Source organism: Psammomys obesus, unplaced genomic scaffold (assembly GCF_907164565.1).
Source record: "Psammomys obesus unplaced genomic scaffold, mPsaObe1.curated_primary_1811, whole genome shotgun sequence".
Taxonomy (NCBI): domain Eukaryota; kingdom Metazoa; phylum Chordata; class Mammalia; order Rodentia; family Muridae; genus Psammomys; species Psammomys obesus.
This window is the reverse complement of record NW_026596046.1, coordinates 19,766,739-19,784,967: the sequence shown is the minus strand read 5'-3', so window position 1 is coordinate 19,784,967 and position 18,229 is coordinate 19,766,739. Positions and strand designations below refer to the sequence as shown.

The 18,229-nt window shown below is 38.4% G+C and overlaps 1 protein-coding gene across 1 annotated transcript in view; it reads left to right on the top strand.

Annotated features, from left to right (window-relative positions):
* The window catches only part of Btbd1 (BTB domain containing 1), a 38,321-nt gene that overhangs the window by 1,079 nt on the left and 19,013 nt on the right, over positions 1 to 18,229 (top strand). Inside the window, exons 2-3 of the mRNA XM_055623024.1 lie at positions 7,738 to 7,894; positions 12,536 to 12,641. Of these exons, the coding sequence (XP_055478999.1) occupies positions 7,738 to 7,894; positions 12,536 to 12,641 (263 nt within the window). The remainder of the gene's footprint in view (positions 1 to 7,737; positions 7,895 to 12,535; positions 12,642 to 18,229) is intronic.

Below are 18,229 nucleotides of genomic sequence, written 5' to 3'. Positions count from 1 at the left end.
AGCTGGCAGTCTTGAGTAACTCTGATGTAAACAGGCAGGTCCTTGGAACACAAGAGTCCACAAAGGTCCTCAGCTTCATCAGGAAGATGCATACAGAGTGAACTATGAAGTTCACACAAGAAATAAATCTTAAGTCCCCATTAGTACATGGATAAAAAACGATAAATAGAATAGGAAAAAACACAAGTCCAGGACGTTTAACCTCATTACTAAATAAGGAAGTGCAAATTAAAACAGTGAAGTACTTTCTCATTTTCATCAGCCCCACCAAATTGTTTTGTTTTGGGTTTGTGTTTTTATTTTCTGGGACAGGGTCTGATTATGTAGGCTTGGCTGACTTGGAGCTTGGTATGTACGCCAAGCTGTCTTTGGACTCAGCCTACTTTCAGTCCCTTAAGTGTGGCCCACCATTTTAAGAGATGACTGTCGGAACACTTTCTGACAAAAATATTCATAAAAAGCCTTTGAAAAATAGTCGCGCAGTTTAGATTTGTACACTTAGGAAACATTAAGTTACCGAAAAATATCTCCATTAGCATTCTTCACAGTAATGTGGAAAGAAGTCAGGCCAAGGGAATAAATAGTTTGATAAACAATAATGGGTCCACTTGATGGAATATAATGCATTCACTGTGAAAACCAGGTAATACTAGGGGAATGTTTTATGTTAGCATTTTGAATTTTGTGCAACATAGTAACAACTGAAAAGGAATGGAACAAACGTTATATACCTGGAGATGGGCTACAGGGACACAACAATTCGCCAAGTAAGTGTTGTTGAACTGGAAAGCTGATAGTACCTTTAGTACCTTTGTCTCTTCCGCTCACAGAATTTCCAGCTTTTAATTTACTTGCATTTGTGGGGAGAGATGTGCAGCCTAATGGGTTTGGGTCATTTGGATTCTGAAGCTGACCAGGAAAACTGGATATAGCTTTCCTAGATTATGTAGTTCAGTACTGTCTTTCTTAAAATGATAGTCCAGGAAGATGGCTCAGTGGGTAAAGGCTTTTGTTAGCAAGCCTGAAGACCTGAGTTAGATACCTGTAATCCATGTGATGAAAGGAGAGAACTTCAGCAAATTGTTCTCTGACCTTCATGTGTGTACTGCTGTGTGTACATGCAGGAACAAAAATACAAAAAAAAAAAAAAAAAAAAAAAGATTCTTTGGCTACTTGCACGATGTTATGTTTGTAGAGCTCTCCTTTTGGTATCATTTGGAGGTGAAACCTTTTAAGCATTTTTAATACTTTTCCTAAGTGATAGTTATACTGGCTAAATTTGAGAACTATCAAGCTAAAACTATTAGGGACTCTTATTGATAGTGCTAGAATAAAATTATGAAAGGGCTCTTTCATACTTTTGTTTTTAACTCATATTTTCATCAAATATCAGTTTTAATAAGAAATAAGTTATTTTAGAGTCCTTGAATCTCATTTTTTTGCTTTTGGTAAATTATATATTTTCATGATATTCAGGTTCTGGTCATTTTTCTCTTCTGAAATGAATGTCTAGACTAATTTTTACTTAGGCATTGATTAGCTTTGAAACATTGGTATCATATTTAGTATTGTGTGACAAGTCTTGTGGTGCTTGCTAAACTGGAAAAGTAAGGTAGCTGAGGCATTTTTTTTATTGCTTTTACAATCTTAATTATTTAACATTACGTACAGGCTTATGAACTTAGGTTTTAAACTCTTTAATAAACTGCTCACTTAAAGCTCTCTCACTTATAAATGATGTTCATTTAACAAATACTGTGTCTCTCTGTGCAGCTTTTTCTTTTTTTTTTTTTTAGTGTAGGAGTTAGCAGTGAACAAGTAAAAGTCCCTGCTCTCGAAAAGGGAATAGTTACATAAGGGGAAATTAGGCCATAATATCAAGACTAACTGTTTGAAGAGAAATGATCAAGCCGTAAGAGAAAGCTTCCTAAGGAGGGGGAGGGTCATGCTTTAGTCCTTAACTGTGTCCTGTTAGAGAACCTACAAGAGTAAACCAGTGTGGTTTGAGCAGATAAAAAGAAACTACTAGCCCGTAATAGTGGGAAAAGACAGCCCAAGCAGGCTTTGAGAGACTGAGGAAGGACTTTTGACTTCTCCTCTGGGACAGAGAAAACTAACGGAGGGTTTTCATGGAGTGCTGTGATGCTATTTACACTTTAAAAACTCGTCTGGCTGTTGCTGGGAGATTCGATAGGGCAGTAAACTGGGAAGCAGGCTGATAAAGAGGTTTTCCTGTCTCTACTTAGATGAGAGATGATGGTGAGCTGCCAGGGAGGGAGTGATAGGATAAGTGGTCAAATTCCGGTTATATTTTGAAGGTGGAATCAGAGAAAGTTAAAAATGAATGGCATTTAAAAGGATTTAACTTAATGAAATTAACTTGGGAAAGAAGTGGATTGTGAAACAAGAATGTAAAGTACAAGGATGAAAACCCTGTGATCTTGCAGCTCGGAGAGATGTAGGAAGGGAAAGGAAGCATGAAGCAAAACAGGCAGCTGTCAGTGAACTGAGAAAAGGAAATAGGAACCTGTTATCCAGTCAAAGAAAATATTTGGAAAATGAGGATAGAAAAATTTGTTAGCTGTGGAAAATGGTCAGCTGTGTTAACTGGTACTGAGTGTTTTGAAAAATGAAAATGAATTCATGGTGGTGTGATAAGACGTAAGCTCTTGATAACCCTGGGGAGGGGGAAACAAAACGGTAATGCGCTCTTACTAACGATTCCTGCATTCTGCACTCCCTACCCACACACCGTTGTCACTCTAGCACTCATGTCACCATCATTTCTCTCTGAATTGTTTAGGGACTTCTGTTTGTTGGATGAAGTTTAATACTTTACAGGTGTTAAAGGCCATTGTGATATGATCACTTTGTCCCTTTTTGTCTATCCATTCAGTGTCCCCACCTAATCACTGGTGGCATTTTCCTTATTTTAATGCCTCCCTGCCAAGGCCTCTTCCAACTGTACAGCCGCTATGCAAAAGACAGTAATTATTAAGCTTCAGTTAATCATTTTAAGGCTTACTTTTTTTTTTTATTAAATCAGTTTCCTTCCGCTACAGGCAAATTTGTACACTAGGTCATTTAATCTTAGCATGTTCTGGTTGCACATTACCCTAGAACAAACCACTCACTACCTAGTGGTTTTAAAGTCGTTTCATTATCACCAGAACTGTGTAGGTTGATGGGATCACCCGATTGTTTGGCACAGCTTTAAGGCTTCATGAATTGATTTCAAATAGCATCTAGGGTGGCGGGGGTGGGTTGGGGTGGGGGGTCATGTCATATGGAGGGTTTGACTCGGATTCTGGGATGATTTTTAAATAGTTTGAGGCTCTTCCTTTCCTTGTACCTTTCTAGCTGGTCATTTCAGTAAGCTTGATTTCTTGGACAAAAGTAGAAGCTCCCAGGTATTCTTAAAGTGTAGGCTCTAACCTGATATATTTGCTCTGCTTCATTCTGCTGATGAGTAATGGGAATCATGCGAACCAGCCGAGACCTATGTAATAGCACTAATAGCGGAAGGCATGGTTTAATGTGGGCTTCCTAAGCGAATAGTTATTGTATCTTAGTGCCTGATTGATACTTCTGTTCTTCTGGCTTTACTTTTTGAGCATTTCATTATCAAACAGTGAACTTACTATAGACAAAACTACCTTACCCTTTCTATAGCTCTGTTACCTAATGACAGTGCCTAATGAAATACGTAAGTCCCTCAAAAATATTTTTGAATAAAATGAATTATTGAAGGAACTTCAGTTCCATGAAGTTCCTCAGGTGTGATCTTGTAGCCCCCTCCCCTTTTTTTCTAATATAAAAATCAAATTTTCAGTCTATTCTCTCAAAGCTATTTTGATTCAGGGCTGGAGGAACAGCTTGAACGGTAAAGTGGCGGCCTTGTAAAAATGAGGTTCCCAGAACCGGCATGGAAGTCCCAGCTGTTGCAGCCATGCACTTGCGTCCCAGAGCTGGGGAGGCTAATCCAGGAAGAACCCTGGTATCCCTGATCTGTTTGGCCTCATTAGTGAGCTCCAGGCCACCGAGACTCTGCCCTCAGAGGAGATGGCTTGTGTTCCAGAGGTTGATCTCCACACCCACCAACCACATATATGCAAGAACACATGTGCATATCATTTTTATTAGCAAGGTATGGTGATACACTGGGAGGTAGAGGCTTGAGGATCAGAAAGTCAAGGCCTGAAACTTGGCTACAGAAGACCCTATCTCAAAAATACCTTACATTGTATTAAATACAGCCTTGGATTTTATCTTGTTGGAGACCATCTTTGGGGTGAAGATAAAGAAGCATTCTTTGATTACATACAATTATTCCTCTGTTTTATGATCCTGTCCTTAAACGTTGTATCTGGGAGCTTTAGTTGTCCCTTTAGAATATAAAGAGTTGGTTCTATGCTATGGTGCTTGCTCTGTGAGCTTGGCAGTCTGAGGTGAGCATGTATAGGGTAAAAGGGAGAGCCAATTCCATGAAGCTTCTATTTTACCTACTGGCATGCTGTGACATGTGCCCACACACATGGACATCATGCATGTACAGTCATAAGAATTTGTGGTAGTGTCATGTTTAAGTTTTAGTTGTGTCTTAGTTTTCCTTAATATTATAAAAATTCTAATTGGGGGCTAGAGAGATAGCTCAATAATTAAGAGTACTTATTGCTTTGGTAGAAAACAGGATTTGGTTCCCAGCACCCACAGGACAGATCACCACTGCCTATAACCCCAGATCCAGGTAATCTGAGACTCTTCTGGCATTTGCAGGCACTTGCATGCAAGTGGTACACAAACACACTCAGCCTCATACACATAACAGTTTATAAATGAGTAGGTCTTTGAATGAAAAGAAATCCTACTGATTAAACATATTTCAGAGTAAAGAATCATCTGTGTCTAAATCTAAAGCCCTGCTTGCAGACAGTGTTCATCATTTTAATACCTTCTTTATTAGGGCAATTCAGCTGGGACGTTCAGCTTCACTGTTGCCATAGGTATAAGAGTTTAGATTCCCAGGTAGTTTATTTATGTAGAAACATGTATAAATGAAATATGAGCAAGACAATTCTTGGATTTTTAGGAAGTTTTCTTGTTAGAATTGAAAATACTAGCTGGGTGGTGGTGGTGCACGTATTTAATCCCAGAGGCAGGCAGGCAGATCTCTATGAGTTCCAGGACAGCCTTGGCTACACAGAGAAACCCTGTCTCAAGAAGAAAGGAAAGAAAGAAAGAAAGAAAGAAAGAAAGAAAGAAAGAAAGAAAGAAAGAAAGAAAGAAAGAAAGAAAGAAAGAAAGAAAGAAAGAAAGAAAGGAGGGAGGGAGGGAGGGAGGGAGGGAGGGAGGGAGGATAAAAATGTACCCCAAGTATTGATGTTACTTAGAAACTTTTGCCTAGTGTGTTAACTTGTATTCATTAAAACTTACACATGCCTACACCTTGTCTGGTACTGTAAGGGAAAAATTTTCCTTTCTTATTTTTTATAGTCCAGTATTTACTTTTAAATTGCAGTCTGAAAAATGATTTAAAGCATCTTACAAGAAATCTAAGGACAAAAGATAAAGTAGCACTAAATAAGGTTAATAAATAAAAGTATGTTGTGATGAAGCCACAGCTTTCATTTGTAATTGTCGTAGCAACAAATGTAAAAAAAGGAAACTTGGTTGATCAGTTACAATTCATGGTGTTTCTTTTTTTTTTTCCAGACAGGGTTTCCCTGTATAGCCTCGGACTTGTTTTGTAGATCAGGCTGGCCTTGAACAAATGGAAATCCGCTTGCCTCTGACTCTGCCTCTGGCTGGACCGCTGATGTGTGCCACCACACCCAGCTGCATGCAGAGTAATCTAAGACACAATTCTTTTTTGGACCTAGAATGTCTTCGTAGATATTTCATGGCTGCCTAAATTGGAGCTCCCAAACACAGATTCATAGAGAACTATGTACTTCAGCTCTGTGCCCTTGTCTCCCGTCTCTCTCAGCTGGAATGATTATTAAGAAATGCTAAAGCCAGTATGCTTGTTACAGAGGAGACAAGGAGAGGTTGGAATGGCCAGCCTGTAGAAGGCCGACGGTGTGCTTAGAAGTCGTGTGTAAGAGGGGAGTGGCTGAGTCTGGGACCTAGAATCCAGACCACGGAAGGGGCTGCAGCGCAGCAGAAGCTGTTCTGCTACAACTCTAGCTAGGCGTCGCCGGGAAAGAAAGAAAGGGTGGAAAGAAAGCCGAGTGCTAAGACATAGAAATTAATGTAAAGCCCCCTTACAGACTGTCTCTCAATGCTGATGATGACCAAAGGTTCTTCTGGAAGTTTGAGCAAGCTGCCTGGCGACAAATAGAACTGCTGGTATGATTTTGGAACCTCAGGGTAAAGTTGTCCTAATGGCATGAGGGGTTCTTGATCTCAGTGCTGGCTTCTCACTGTAAGACAAGGTGCTGGGCAACAGTTTCCACATACTGGGAACTTATGCCAACCTTTGCTTTTTCAAGATTTCACCTGGAAACAGACCCGCTACTAATTACTGAACTTGGAGATGTTGACCACTTGACACACAGAAAATCAGAACATGAATGACAAAGACAAACAGAACATGAATTTCAAGGAAACATGGACTTGAGGAAAAAGAAGACTTAAAATTCCTTTTAAATGTCTTGGAAACTTGGGGAAAGTTTTTGTATCCATAAAACTAACACATAAAAGTTCTGGAGGGAAGAAAAAGGAATAATCAAGAACAAAGTAGGATGCTTTAGAAATTTGAATATGATTGCTAGAAATAAAAATAGGACTAAAAAAAAAAAGAAAAAGCAATATTCTGCCAGTCATGGTGGTGGTGCACACCTTTAATCCCAGCACTGGTCTACAAAGGGAGTTCCGGGACAGACAGCTAGGGCTACACAGAGAAACCTTGTCCAGGGTGGGAAAGGAAAGAAAGATTGATTCCAAAATACAGAGGAAAACCGTTTTTTGTTTTTTTGTTTTTTTGTTTTTTGTAAGCAAATTAGATCATACAGTAAACAGCCGGCATTTACTTAAGTTTATATTTTGTAAAGCTGTACTGAAAGCTTTATGTTTTTAACTTGTGCTTATTCTCACTGCAACATTACAAATAGATACTGTTACTTTCATCTAGAGAGTCATGCCATGATAATTTGCTTAAAGCCACATCCCAGTAAATGATAGCACTGGCTCAAACCCACACAATTTATTTTTTCTCCCCTCACATATATTATTAATAGAGATTTTTTTTAGTCCACTGATACTAATAGATACAGGTCAACTGGATTATTTTATTCTTTAAGAGTCCCAGCATTCTAATCTCTGGTCACTGTGTTAATTCTGAAATGAGTATGAAAGGTTTTAAGGAAAAAGAAGGATCTGCTATCAAGAAATTAATGAATCTTTTAGCATTTGGAGATGTGATCTTAGCTAACTGTGAATGTCCTTTGATGAGGGAGACATTAGTGAACCACTGATCTTGTATTTAGCTATGGAGAGCTAAAAGGAGCCAAAGATGTATTTGTATGTCTGTCTCCTGAGCACTGTTAACCTCCCGAAAACAGAAATACTTTGAACCTCTCAGGGATAAGAATAGGATGTCAGTGCAGGTGCTTCTTACTCGGAGGTTAATTTCAGGGCTTTTTCTTTTGTTTGTTTGCTCATTAAACTTTAATTCTGATAGATTGCTTTTCTAAAACATTGCTGATCATCTCTTCAAATTTTCCAATTGCTTTTCAGGTTTTTGTATTCAGATGAAGTTCAAATTGGTCCAGAAACCGTTATGACCACTCTTTATACTGCTAAGAAATATGCAGTCCCTGCACTGGAAGCACATTGTGTAGAGTTTCTCACCAAACATCTTAGGGCAGATAATGCCTTTATGTTGCTTACACAGGTAAGTAAATGTAGCAAAAATAGTAGTGTAAAGATTGAACATAACAGATGGCATTAAAAATATATTCTTCATGCTGTGAGAGTATGATACAATGAAAATTTCTGAACATACTCATTTTTAATTTTTGCTGGATCTGAAATAAAATGGAGTATTTAATAACAGGAGTTCTAAGATTGACTATCTTTTATATCTGTGCCAACACCTGAACTTTCTTGACTCACTACTGAAGCAGTTACGATATTAGGTTCATATGAAATACTATTTATGCCCCATTAAGTACAATCCATAGAGCAAAAGTGTGCAGCCTAGTGATGTCTTTATAAACAACATAACTAAAGGACCGTTAACCATCCCTAACATGTATTATGTATCATTTTTTTAGGTGTCTTCTGACCCTCTTTAGATAAAAATAAATTATTTCTGTTTTTAGACACTGTTGTAATATCTTTGTGTGAACTGTGTTTAAAATTAGGAGTTCATACAATAGAATCCTGCTTGACATGAATCCTACATGACAACACATGCCTGTAGTTCCAGCACTCAGGAAACTGAAGCAGGGGGAAAACTTAGAGCCATCAGAAGTTTGAGGCCAGCCTGGGCAACATATTGCAACTCACAGAAACAAAGCAATATATATTCCTGTTGAGTTTTAGTACCAGATAATTACTGGTGACGTCTAGGTCAATTCTCATTTTATAAATGAGAATTAAAATCTGTTCAAATTAACTGCCTGTCTGAAGCCTCATAGTAAGTGTTGCAAGGCCCAGAGCTCAACTTTGTAGTTGTTTATTCTGTTATGTAGTAAACATCAGGTGCTTTAAAAACAGACTTCTTTATTAAATATTTGTACTTAAAGAAAGACCTTGCTGATATCGCCCTTTGTGGACATAGTTACAGATATCCACATATGCCAGAGACTAAGCTAGTAATAATAGCAAAATGTATTGGATGATGGCTGTTGAGTCAGATACCTTTCTTAAGTTGTTTATGTATTTTAATTAATCCTAATTAGAACTTCATGAAGTGTTGCTATTCAGAGTGAAGACTTACGTACCGTTAAGAAACTGAAAGTCTGCGGAGAGTTAGAGAAGGAACAATACTAGGGATGGGCAGAGGCAGAGGTGAAAGAAGTTAACCAAAGTCATAAAACAGTTTTGTGCTATTTCTTGCCTAACAACAAGAAACCATTAAGAATGATATATTGCTTAAGGAATTTTAATGTTTTGGAGCAGATTAAGTAACAACTTTTTTGTTTAGTTTTTGTGTTTTTTAGATAGGGTTTTTCTTTGTAGTATTGGTTTTCAGGCTGACCTTGAACTCACAAGATTTGCAGGGCCTCTGGCTGCCTAGTACTGGCTCCCTAGTGTGCCAAGATGCCAGGCTATGTAACAACCTTTTTGCTTTTTGAGACAGTGTTTCTCTGTGTTGCCTTGGCTGTCCTGAAACTCACTCTTGTAGACCAGCCTAGCTTTGAACTCAGAGAGATCAGCCTGTCTCTGCCTCACAAGTGCTGGGATTAAAGGCATGCACCACTACTGCTTAGCAGTAACAACTTTTATATTCTTTTTTTAAATTTATTTGTTTTTTAATTTATTACAACTTACTCACTTTGTATCCCACTGCAGCCGCCTCCCTCATCCCCTCCCAACCCCACCCTCTCTCCCTCTTCTCTTCCCATGCCCCTCCCCCCAATCCACTGATACACAGGCTCCCCTTCCCTCTGACCCTAGCCTATCAGGTCTCATCAGGAGTGGCTGCATTGTCTTCCTCTGTGGCCTGGTAAGGCTGCCTCCCCCCCCACCTCAGGGGCAGATGATCAAAGAGCCAGCCACTGAGTTCATGTCAGAGATGGCCCCTGTGCCCCTTACTAGGGAACTGAGCTACCATGGGCTACATCTTTGCAGGGGTTCTAGGTTATCTCCATGCATGGTCCTTGGTTGGAGTATCAGTCTCAGAAAAGACCCCTGTGCGCAGATTTTTTTGTTCTGTTCTCCTTGTGGAGCTCCTGTCCCCTTCAGGTCTTTCTATCTCCCCTTTCTTTCAGAAGATTCCCTGCACTCTGCTCATAGTTTGGCTCTGAGTCTCAGCATTTGCTTTACCACTCCTAGGCATATATCCAAAATATGCTCAAGTATACAACAAGGACATTTGGTCAGCCATGTTTGTAGCAGCGTTATTCGTAATAGTCAGAATCTGGAAACAACCCAGATGTCCCTCATCTGAGGAATGGATACAGAAATTGTGGTATATTCACACAATGGAATACTACGCAGCGATTAAAAACAAGGAAATCATGAAATTTGCAGGCAAATGGTGGGAATTAGAAAAAGATCATCCTGAGTGAGGTATCCTAGAAGCAGAAAGACCCACATGGTATATACTCACTTATAAGTGGATATTAGACATATAATATAGGATAAACATACTAAAATCTGTACACCTAAAGAAGCTAAGCAAGAAGGAGGACCCTGGGTAAGATAATCCCATTCAGAAAGACAAACAGGATAGATATCGGAATAGGGAAAAAAAAAAAAGACAGGGGCCTACCACAGAGGCCTCTGAAAGACTCTACCCAGCAGGGTATCAAAACAACTTTTATATTACAAATTCTGTTATTTATAAACCAAGAAACTAAAGTAGTATATTAAGGATAGTATTTTATTATTAACAAATAGTTGCTACCACAAAAATTTGTACAGAATTTATTTTTTTCTAGCTTGAAAGATTAATGTTTTGTTTGAACAACAAATAAAAATAGTCTGGCTCCCAATTAAAATGTCTGTTGATGAACTGGGCTTTAATCCTTTAATGGCATATGCCTTTAATCCCAGCATTCCAGAGGCGGGCAGATTTCTGTGAGTTTGAGGCCAACTATGTCTACATAGTAAGTTCCAGGATAACCAGGGCTACACAAAGACATAGAAACCCTGTCTTCAAAAAACAAACCAAAAATCTGTTTGATAGATTTTTTTTTTTTCACTTTATGAAAATGCACTAAATTTCTTTAAGAATGAATAAACTCTGGTTGTAGACTGGATCCTCTACTAGAAGGAAAAATGTTACAGATATAGGACCAGGTCAAAATTACAAAACTGAAATCAGCCAGCAAATTAAGGACTATTATATTAATTTAACTTTGTATTTATCAAAACCAACTACTAAAATTATATGAGAATATCCTTATTTTTAGGAAATTTAAAAGCCTAAAAATGTATGCAACTTACTCTCATGGTGCACTACCACACAAATGGTGTGTGTTTACAGAGGTTTGTATGGAGAGAAAGAATAACTAAGATGCAGTAGGAACTTTTTAGATAGGTAATCTGGATGTAGCATACATCGAAGTGTGTATGTGCTATCCTTAAAACTTTCTGTAAACTTCAAAATTCCAAATTTTATGGGAAAAATACATGAAATAGAGTTAATGCACTAATACTTTTTTATTAATGTACTAATACTTTTTTATTATTTAAACCTGATGTTAGCTAATTGACAAAGCGAATTAATATACGAAGCCCAGTGCATAATCCGAGGAGAACATTTATTCACTTGCATCTGATTTACTGAATCTGGGTTGGAGAAATGACTCAGTGCAGTGCTTGTTATAAAATCAAGAGGACATGCATTCAAATCCCTAATATCCACCTAAAAGCTGTGCATGTCACTGTGCCTCTGTAATACCAGCATTGACAGGCAGAGACAGGGAATAGCCAGCCAGCCTACCTCAGCTGCTGGACTTCAGGTTCAGAGAGACTGTTTGAAAACAAGGTGAAGAGTGATAGAGGAAAGCGCTTGGTATCTCTGGCCTGTGTGCCTGTAAGCGGGCATATACGCACACATATATGTTCACATGTACACACACATACACAGAAACTCAATTACAGAATCCTTTAATATTTTACTGGGACTAACAAGATGGCTCAGTAGTTAAAGAGCTGCTCTCATAGAGGACCTAGATTCAATTTCTAGCACCTGAATGATGTCTCAATCTTCTGTAACGCAAGTTCCAGGGGAGCCAAATCTCTCTTTGATCTGTGCAGGCACCAAGCACACACACAGTACACATACCTACATGCATGCAAAATGCTCATACACATAAAACAAATCTTTCAGAAAAGAATTTTACTTAAAATTAAGTGAAGACCTATCAGTCATGTCAGCCTAAGAGTGTCATTTCTGGTGTGATTAATTTCTTGGGTGCCTGGAGCTATGGTGCTCTAACGTTCTTATACAGCTTCCATCACAACAGGAATTGTTAAAAACAATTGTGATTTACTTTTTATTCTTGATAATTGATGTTCCAGTTCCCAGTGATGTTAAGACTAAAATGTTCCATATTGGACTGTACCCTATCTAACCAGATGATCTTACACAGACACTGCACTGTGTGCTGGTCCCTAGAGAGAGTGCGAGGGACCAGACGGAGTAACACAGCAGGAAATAGGCTGTGATATATATGCATATGACAGTAAGAACAAGATTGCTGATAATGTGAAACATTAATATTCTTTAGCCTTCCATTTTTCATTGTCAGAATTTGCATAATTAGCAATTATAGCTGTCTATGGTATCAACTTGGAATGTGCACAGCCTGAAGGGAAAGTAACTGAGAGTAAGATGACTGTTTCTTTGTATGTATAGGCGCGGCTATTCGATGAACCTCAGCTGGCTAGTCTTTGTCTAGACACGATAGACAAAAGCACGATGGATGCCATAAGCGCAGAAGGGTTTACTGATATTGACATAGGTAAGTTCCCAGTAAACAAAATGTTTGCATTTTAGGCACAGCGATATCTTGTCAGCCTTGTTGGAAAACTGTATAAATTCTTGTTTTCTCCAGATGATTGACGGTAATCTACCTCCTTATAAGTTCTGCTTTCTTTCATCCTAGCTCAGTGTGCTTCAGAAGGTACCAAATTACTAAAATTGCTCACCATCTTCATGGGATTGTACTAGAGTCCTAGAGCAAGTAAAAAGAAGAGTAAAATGTGATTTGTCTTAAATAACTGCTAGTTAGAGATGTCAAGGAACAAAATATGTGAACATTAGGGTTTTTAGCACGTTAGTAGATTAGCTAGCATGTAGCTGTAACTTGCCTTTCTAAGTAGGTACCAGATCTGTGGAAAATAATTACTTGGCAGCTGCAAAAAATTGAGACGTTACTTTAAATTGGGGTTGTGTTAGGAAAATAATGACAAAAGAGGTTCTGATATAAGCCTTAAGGAATAGATAGTACTTGGACTGGGGATATGGCTTAGTGGTAGATTGCTTGCCCGGCATGCATGAGGCTCTGTTTCCATTCCCAGCGCCACAAGAAACAAAGCCCCTGAGCAGTGAAAAATGACAGCATTAGGCATTAGAGACAGTGGAATCATATGGAGCATGTGTGGCAGAGAAGTGCTGGCAGATCGCTCCAGATGGTAGAGGACCGTGTAATGACAGGCTTAGGCTGCAGGAGAGTAAGAGAGCTAATTATGTAGCTTAAATTATCTTTTTTATGGTCAACCAAACCGTGTGTCATCAGTCCCTCTCTTTTGGAATTATATACCATATACCCTATTTGTTTCATTTGTAGATATTTAAAAAGGCATTTCAGACAAAGCAGTCAAAGGAGAAATACTAATTTACTTCCCCATGTTAGATTTCCTCCGTCCCTTTGTGGCTGTTTTTAGTCTTCACCAAGAAGCCTGATGCTCTAAAATTTTTGTATTCTTTTCTCTCGTCCACAACAGGAAGTATTTTTAAATATATATTTTAGACCTGGTTGTTCAACCGTGGAACTTAATCTTGAGTATTCTTTTCCATTTATGCCCACATGCAGGCTCACCAGTAGGAGATGCCCATGATTCCACTTTGAAAACACATCCTACATCTCACCATTTCTTAATCTGCTGCTACTATATAAGCCCATGTTCTTTCTTATTTGGATGGCTTAGAATGATGTTTATAAATGAAAAGATCAGGTTGTATTACTTCTGTTTCCACTACAGAAAGAATATAATTAGTACTTTTTAAAAGCTTAGAAGATCAGGCCTTGTTTAAGGCAGGAGAGATGAGGCTTGACTGTAGTAACAAACCCCAAAGTGCATTATGGCTCCAACACAACAGCAAGGTCATTTTGTATTTATGTAATAGTCTGTAGAGAATGTCCTCAGCAGGTAGCTCTTGGGCCTGATTATTGCCTGTGTCTTGTTAGCAGATGGGAGGGAATACCCACATGTAAAAACACTTGGCTCTGAAACAAACAACACCCTTATTTTCATTGTCAAGAATTGAGACAGAAGATCCAACTGACTTCAGGGCAAGCTAGAATGTATAGACTAGTCACTTGAGAGAACAGGATTGTAATCACCAGCTCAAGCTCAGTACAGCTGGCTGGTCTCCTGTCTCTTGTTCATTTACGTTGGACAGGATTCATTATATTTCAAGCCTCTATATTTGTTACTCTTTCTGACTGGAATCCTTTTCTCTTGTATCTTTGTATGGCTTGAGACACATTATCTCAGACCTACTTAATTAAACTAAATACCTAAACAAAATTCCTGTTCCTTTACTCTGATTTAGTTTTTTTTCTTATTTATTGCTATTTGAAAGTCTTAAGAAGGTGTTCATCGTTTTTAAGCGTTGGTTGTCTGCTTTCCTTTATGTGATGGCAGGGCCTTTGTCTGTTTACCACTGTATTTCTAGAGAAGACAGCAGAACATAGTACATATTGAGTGAATACCTGACCAGCTGCAATAGAATGGTGCCTTTCTCTCCACCTTGTGTAGTTCTCACGTAGGAAACCAGGATGATCCTTTTAGAGTGTAACTTAGCTCTGCTTATAGCACTGCAGTGAGTTGTTCAAGAACTCACACCTTACTCTTTCTCAGGACATTTGAGTGTGCTTCTCTTTTATATAGTTAATGTAACATTCCATTGTCAGTTCACCTGGTCATTGCTCAAGGCCTTTGAAGAATTTATGCTTTGTGTTTTACTGAAGGGCAAGGGCTAGCACACTGTTGAGAGGTTAATGAAGCATTGTTTAATTTTAATTGTTTTTATTAAGGGGCTGTCAAATGCTCCATTTGTTTTTCATTTGCATTTGAGTGCCTTACATGTAGCAATTGTTTTATGAGTAGCTTTTGTATTTTTCATGCCATTAGAGCCTGAGAATCTTGAAGTGTGAGTGCTTAGCTGCTTTGTTTAACACCCAGTGTTATATTATGTGTATGAATCATAAGTGGTTGTCTTTTTATCATCTTAGGCTCAGCTATACTTTTGTTGTTTGTTTTTTAGTTTTTAGAGATGGGGTTTAGCAGAACCCTGGCTGTTCTGGACTAACTTGTAGACCAGCCTGGTCTTGAACTCAAAGATCTTGTCTCTGCCTCCTGAATGCTGGGATTAAAGGTGAGCACCACCACATCTGGAGTTCAGCTATACTTTTTTACACACACTTGCCAATAGAAACCTACCAGTAGAAGGACCTGGGTTTTCCTCTTCCTGTTTCCACACGATAGGCCAATTTGCCTGACATGTATGTGTTGAACTTGGGAATTCTAGAAAAAGTGTAGGAGCCGAGAGGAAAAGGCACTGAGTTCAGGAGTTCATACAGCTGCCTTAGATTTAGGAATTCTCCTCCTCCTCCTCTTTCTCCTCCCCCCCCCCTTCCCTCCTACTGGGTTTGAGTGTGTGTTCTAAAGGAAGAGCGATATCTTAGCTTTAGGAAGAATCTTTGTTACATGGATATAACAAAATGATTTGGGGCCAGCAAGATGACTCAGTGAGTAAAGGTGCTTGCTGTGAAGCCTAATGTCTGGAGTTGGTCCCAGGACACTTATGGTAGAAGCAGAGAACCAGCTCCTGTAAGTTGTCCTCTGACTCCCACCTCTGCACTGTGGTGCCTGCATACATACAAATACACACATAAAATGTAAAAATAATTAAAATAATTCACATTGTGCTGAGGGTAGTGTGATGTGGTTTTAAGTTTATTTTTAACTCAAGTTATTAATGAATTTGATCAGTGGTCTGTTTTTGGTTGAAGAGATTAAGTAGTTCTTGTTCATTATTATTATTATTTTTTGAGACAGGGTCTCACTCTGTAGGCCATGCCAGCATGGAACTCACTTTGTAGTCCAGGCTGGCATTGAATTTGTGGTGATCAACCTGCCTGAGCCTTCAGAGCGCTAGGATTATAGCAGTTAGCCACTATGCCTACCTAATTGTGTAGTTTTTAATTTTTACTTAATTTTATTTTATATGCATTGTTATTTTACTTGTTTTTAGTTTTGGGAGGATGGTAGAACCTCCGGAACTGGAGTTATGCACTGTTGTTAGTTGCCATGTGGTTGCTGGGAATTGAACCCAGATTCTCTGGAAAAGCAGCTACTGCTCTTAAACTCTGAGCCATCTCTCTAGCCCTTAATTGTGTATTCTTAATCTAACAAATAATGAGGTATGTTAATTTTCACTTAATTGTGAACAGCTTCATAGAGCCTTAGTTCAGACTAATTTGCTCAGCTAAAATGAAAATAAGAAAACCTTGATGTTTAAGAAAATCCTGGGGATTGCTAGAGTGAGTAAAGGGGCTTTCCCTCTGGCTGGATGACCTGAGTGCTAGCCCCAGAACACAGATAGTAGTAGAAGGAACCTACTCCGGCTGGTAGTCCTTTGAGCTCCACATACCACCTGTATCTCACTCCCACAACAAATATTTTTGTTTTGTTTTGTTTTTTCAAGACAGAGTTTCTCTATGTAGCCCTGGACTCACTTTATAGACCAGTCTGGTCTTGAACTTACAGAGATCTGCCTGCCTCTGCCTTCCTGAGTGCTGGGATTACAGGTGTGCGCTATTACACCCTGCTAATGAATATAAATTGTTAAACAAATTTTTATTTAATCATTTTTAATATATTATTGAACCTCTGTCCTATATCTTTCAACGTTACCTGCTGTTGATAAGCAAATATTAGCTTTAAGTGTGACTCTAGAAGGTGGTTTTTTAAAATAATTTTTATATATTTCTGAATAATTTATTCACTCATATTTAATGTTTTAGTTTATTTCTGCTGTGTATAAGTATAACATGCTTTTAATTTAAATTTAAAATGTAGGGCAACGAGATGGCTCGGTGGGTAAAGATATTTGCTGCCAAGCCTAACAACCTGAGCTTAGAGCCAAGGACCTACTAGGGAGAAGGAAAGAACTGCCTCCCTGAGTGATGGGACTACAGGCTCAGACCCTCCATTCCTAGGCAACACTCCGGACTCTTCCCCTGCTCTTTTGCAAGTGTCCGTCTAACACAGCTTTTGTTTATTTAAGTCGGTCCTCATTAGAATGGAAATTCTGTGATGACAAGGACTTAGTTTTTGTTCAGTGATTGGTCAGTGCACAGAGTAGCTAGCAACAGTGAATGCTTCAGAGTAAATACTTGCTGAATTGATTGTATCTGTGGACTTCGTCCGTATTTTTTGTGAGTTACTTGTTGCCCATTTGTTGCTTTTTATTATATTTATTATATCATACATCATATTCTGACTATTTAAACATGCTTAATAAGTGGCATAACTTTATCAGGAGGACTGAGTGATAAGTTAGTTAACTGTTTACCATGTGCAGTTTTTAAAGGATATCTTTTATTTATTCTTTGACAGTTTTATGTATATATATATGTACATATATAAACAGTTTTTAAGTGAACACCAGAATTTTTAATTTCTTAATTTTTTTAGTATTTTAAAGGGAAAGCCAATAATTTTTTGATTACTACAATTATTACGATTATTAATTGGTTAATACAAATTAGTGGGTTTTATTATGGTATCCTTTTCCCAATCCCATCCCACCAAAACCCATCCCCTTTACTCTTGCTACTTCCCTTTCTTTTCTGCTTTTATGGCACATACATCCCATTACCTTCTCTTTTCTCCTCCCTTTAAGGTCTGTTCTTACATTCCATGATCCGCTTTCTAGTTATACACATGCACGCCCAGAAAGTTTAGGACCACAGGAGAGAGCAAATGCTGTAATGATCATTCTGAGTCCAGCTTGTTTTTTTTTTTTTTTTTAATGTGATTTACAGTCCTACCCATTTCCCTGCAAATATAATTTTACTTTTGAGTGGGTAGATAGAATTACATTGTGTGTATGTATCCCATTTTCATTTGCTCTCTTCAGTTGGTCTGCATGTCTGGTTCTTTGCCAGGATGGCTCTGTAGTATAATTCAGCATTATGATGTGATGCCTTCAGCATTTCTCTTTCTGCTTAGGATCATTTTGGCTATATAAGGACTTTTGTGCTTATATTAGCATTTAGAGTAGTTTTGCTAGTTCTATGAGGAATGTCATTGTAGC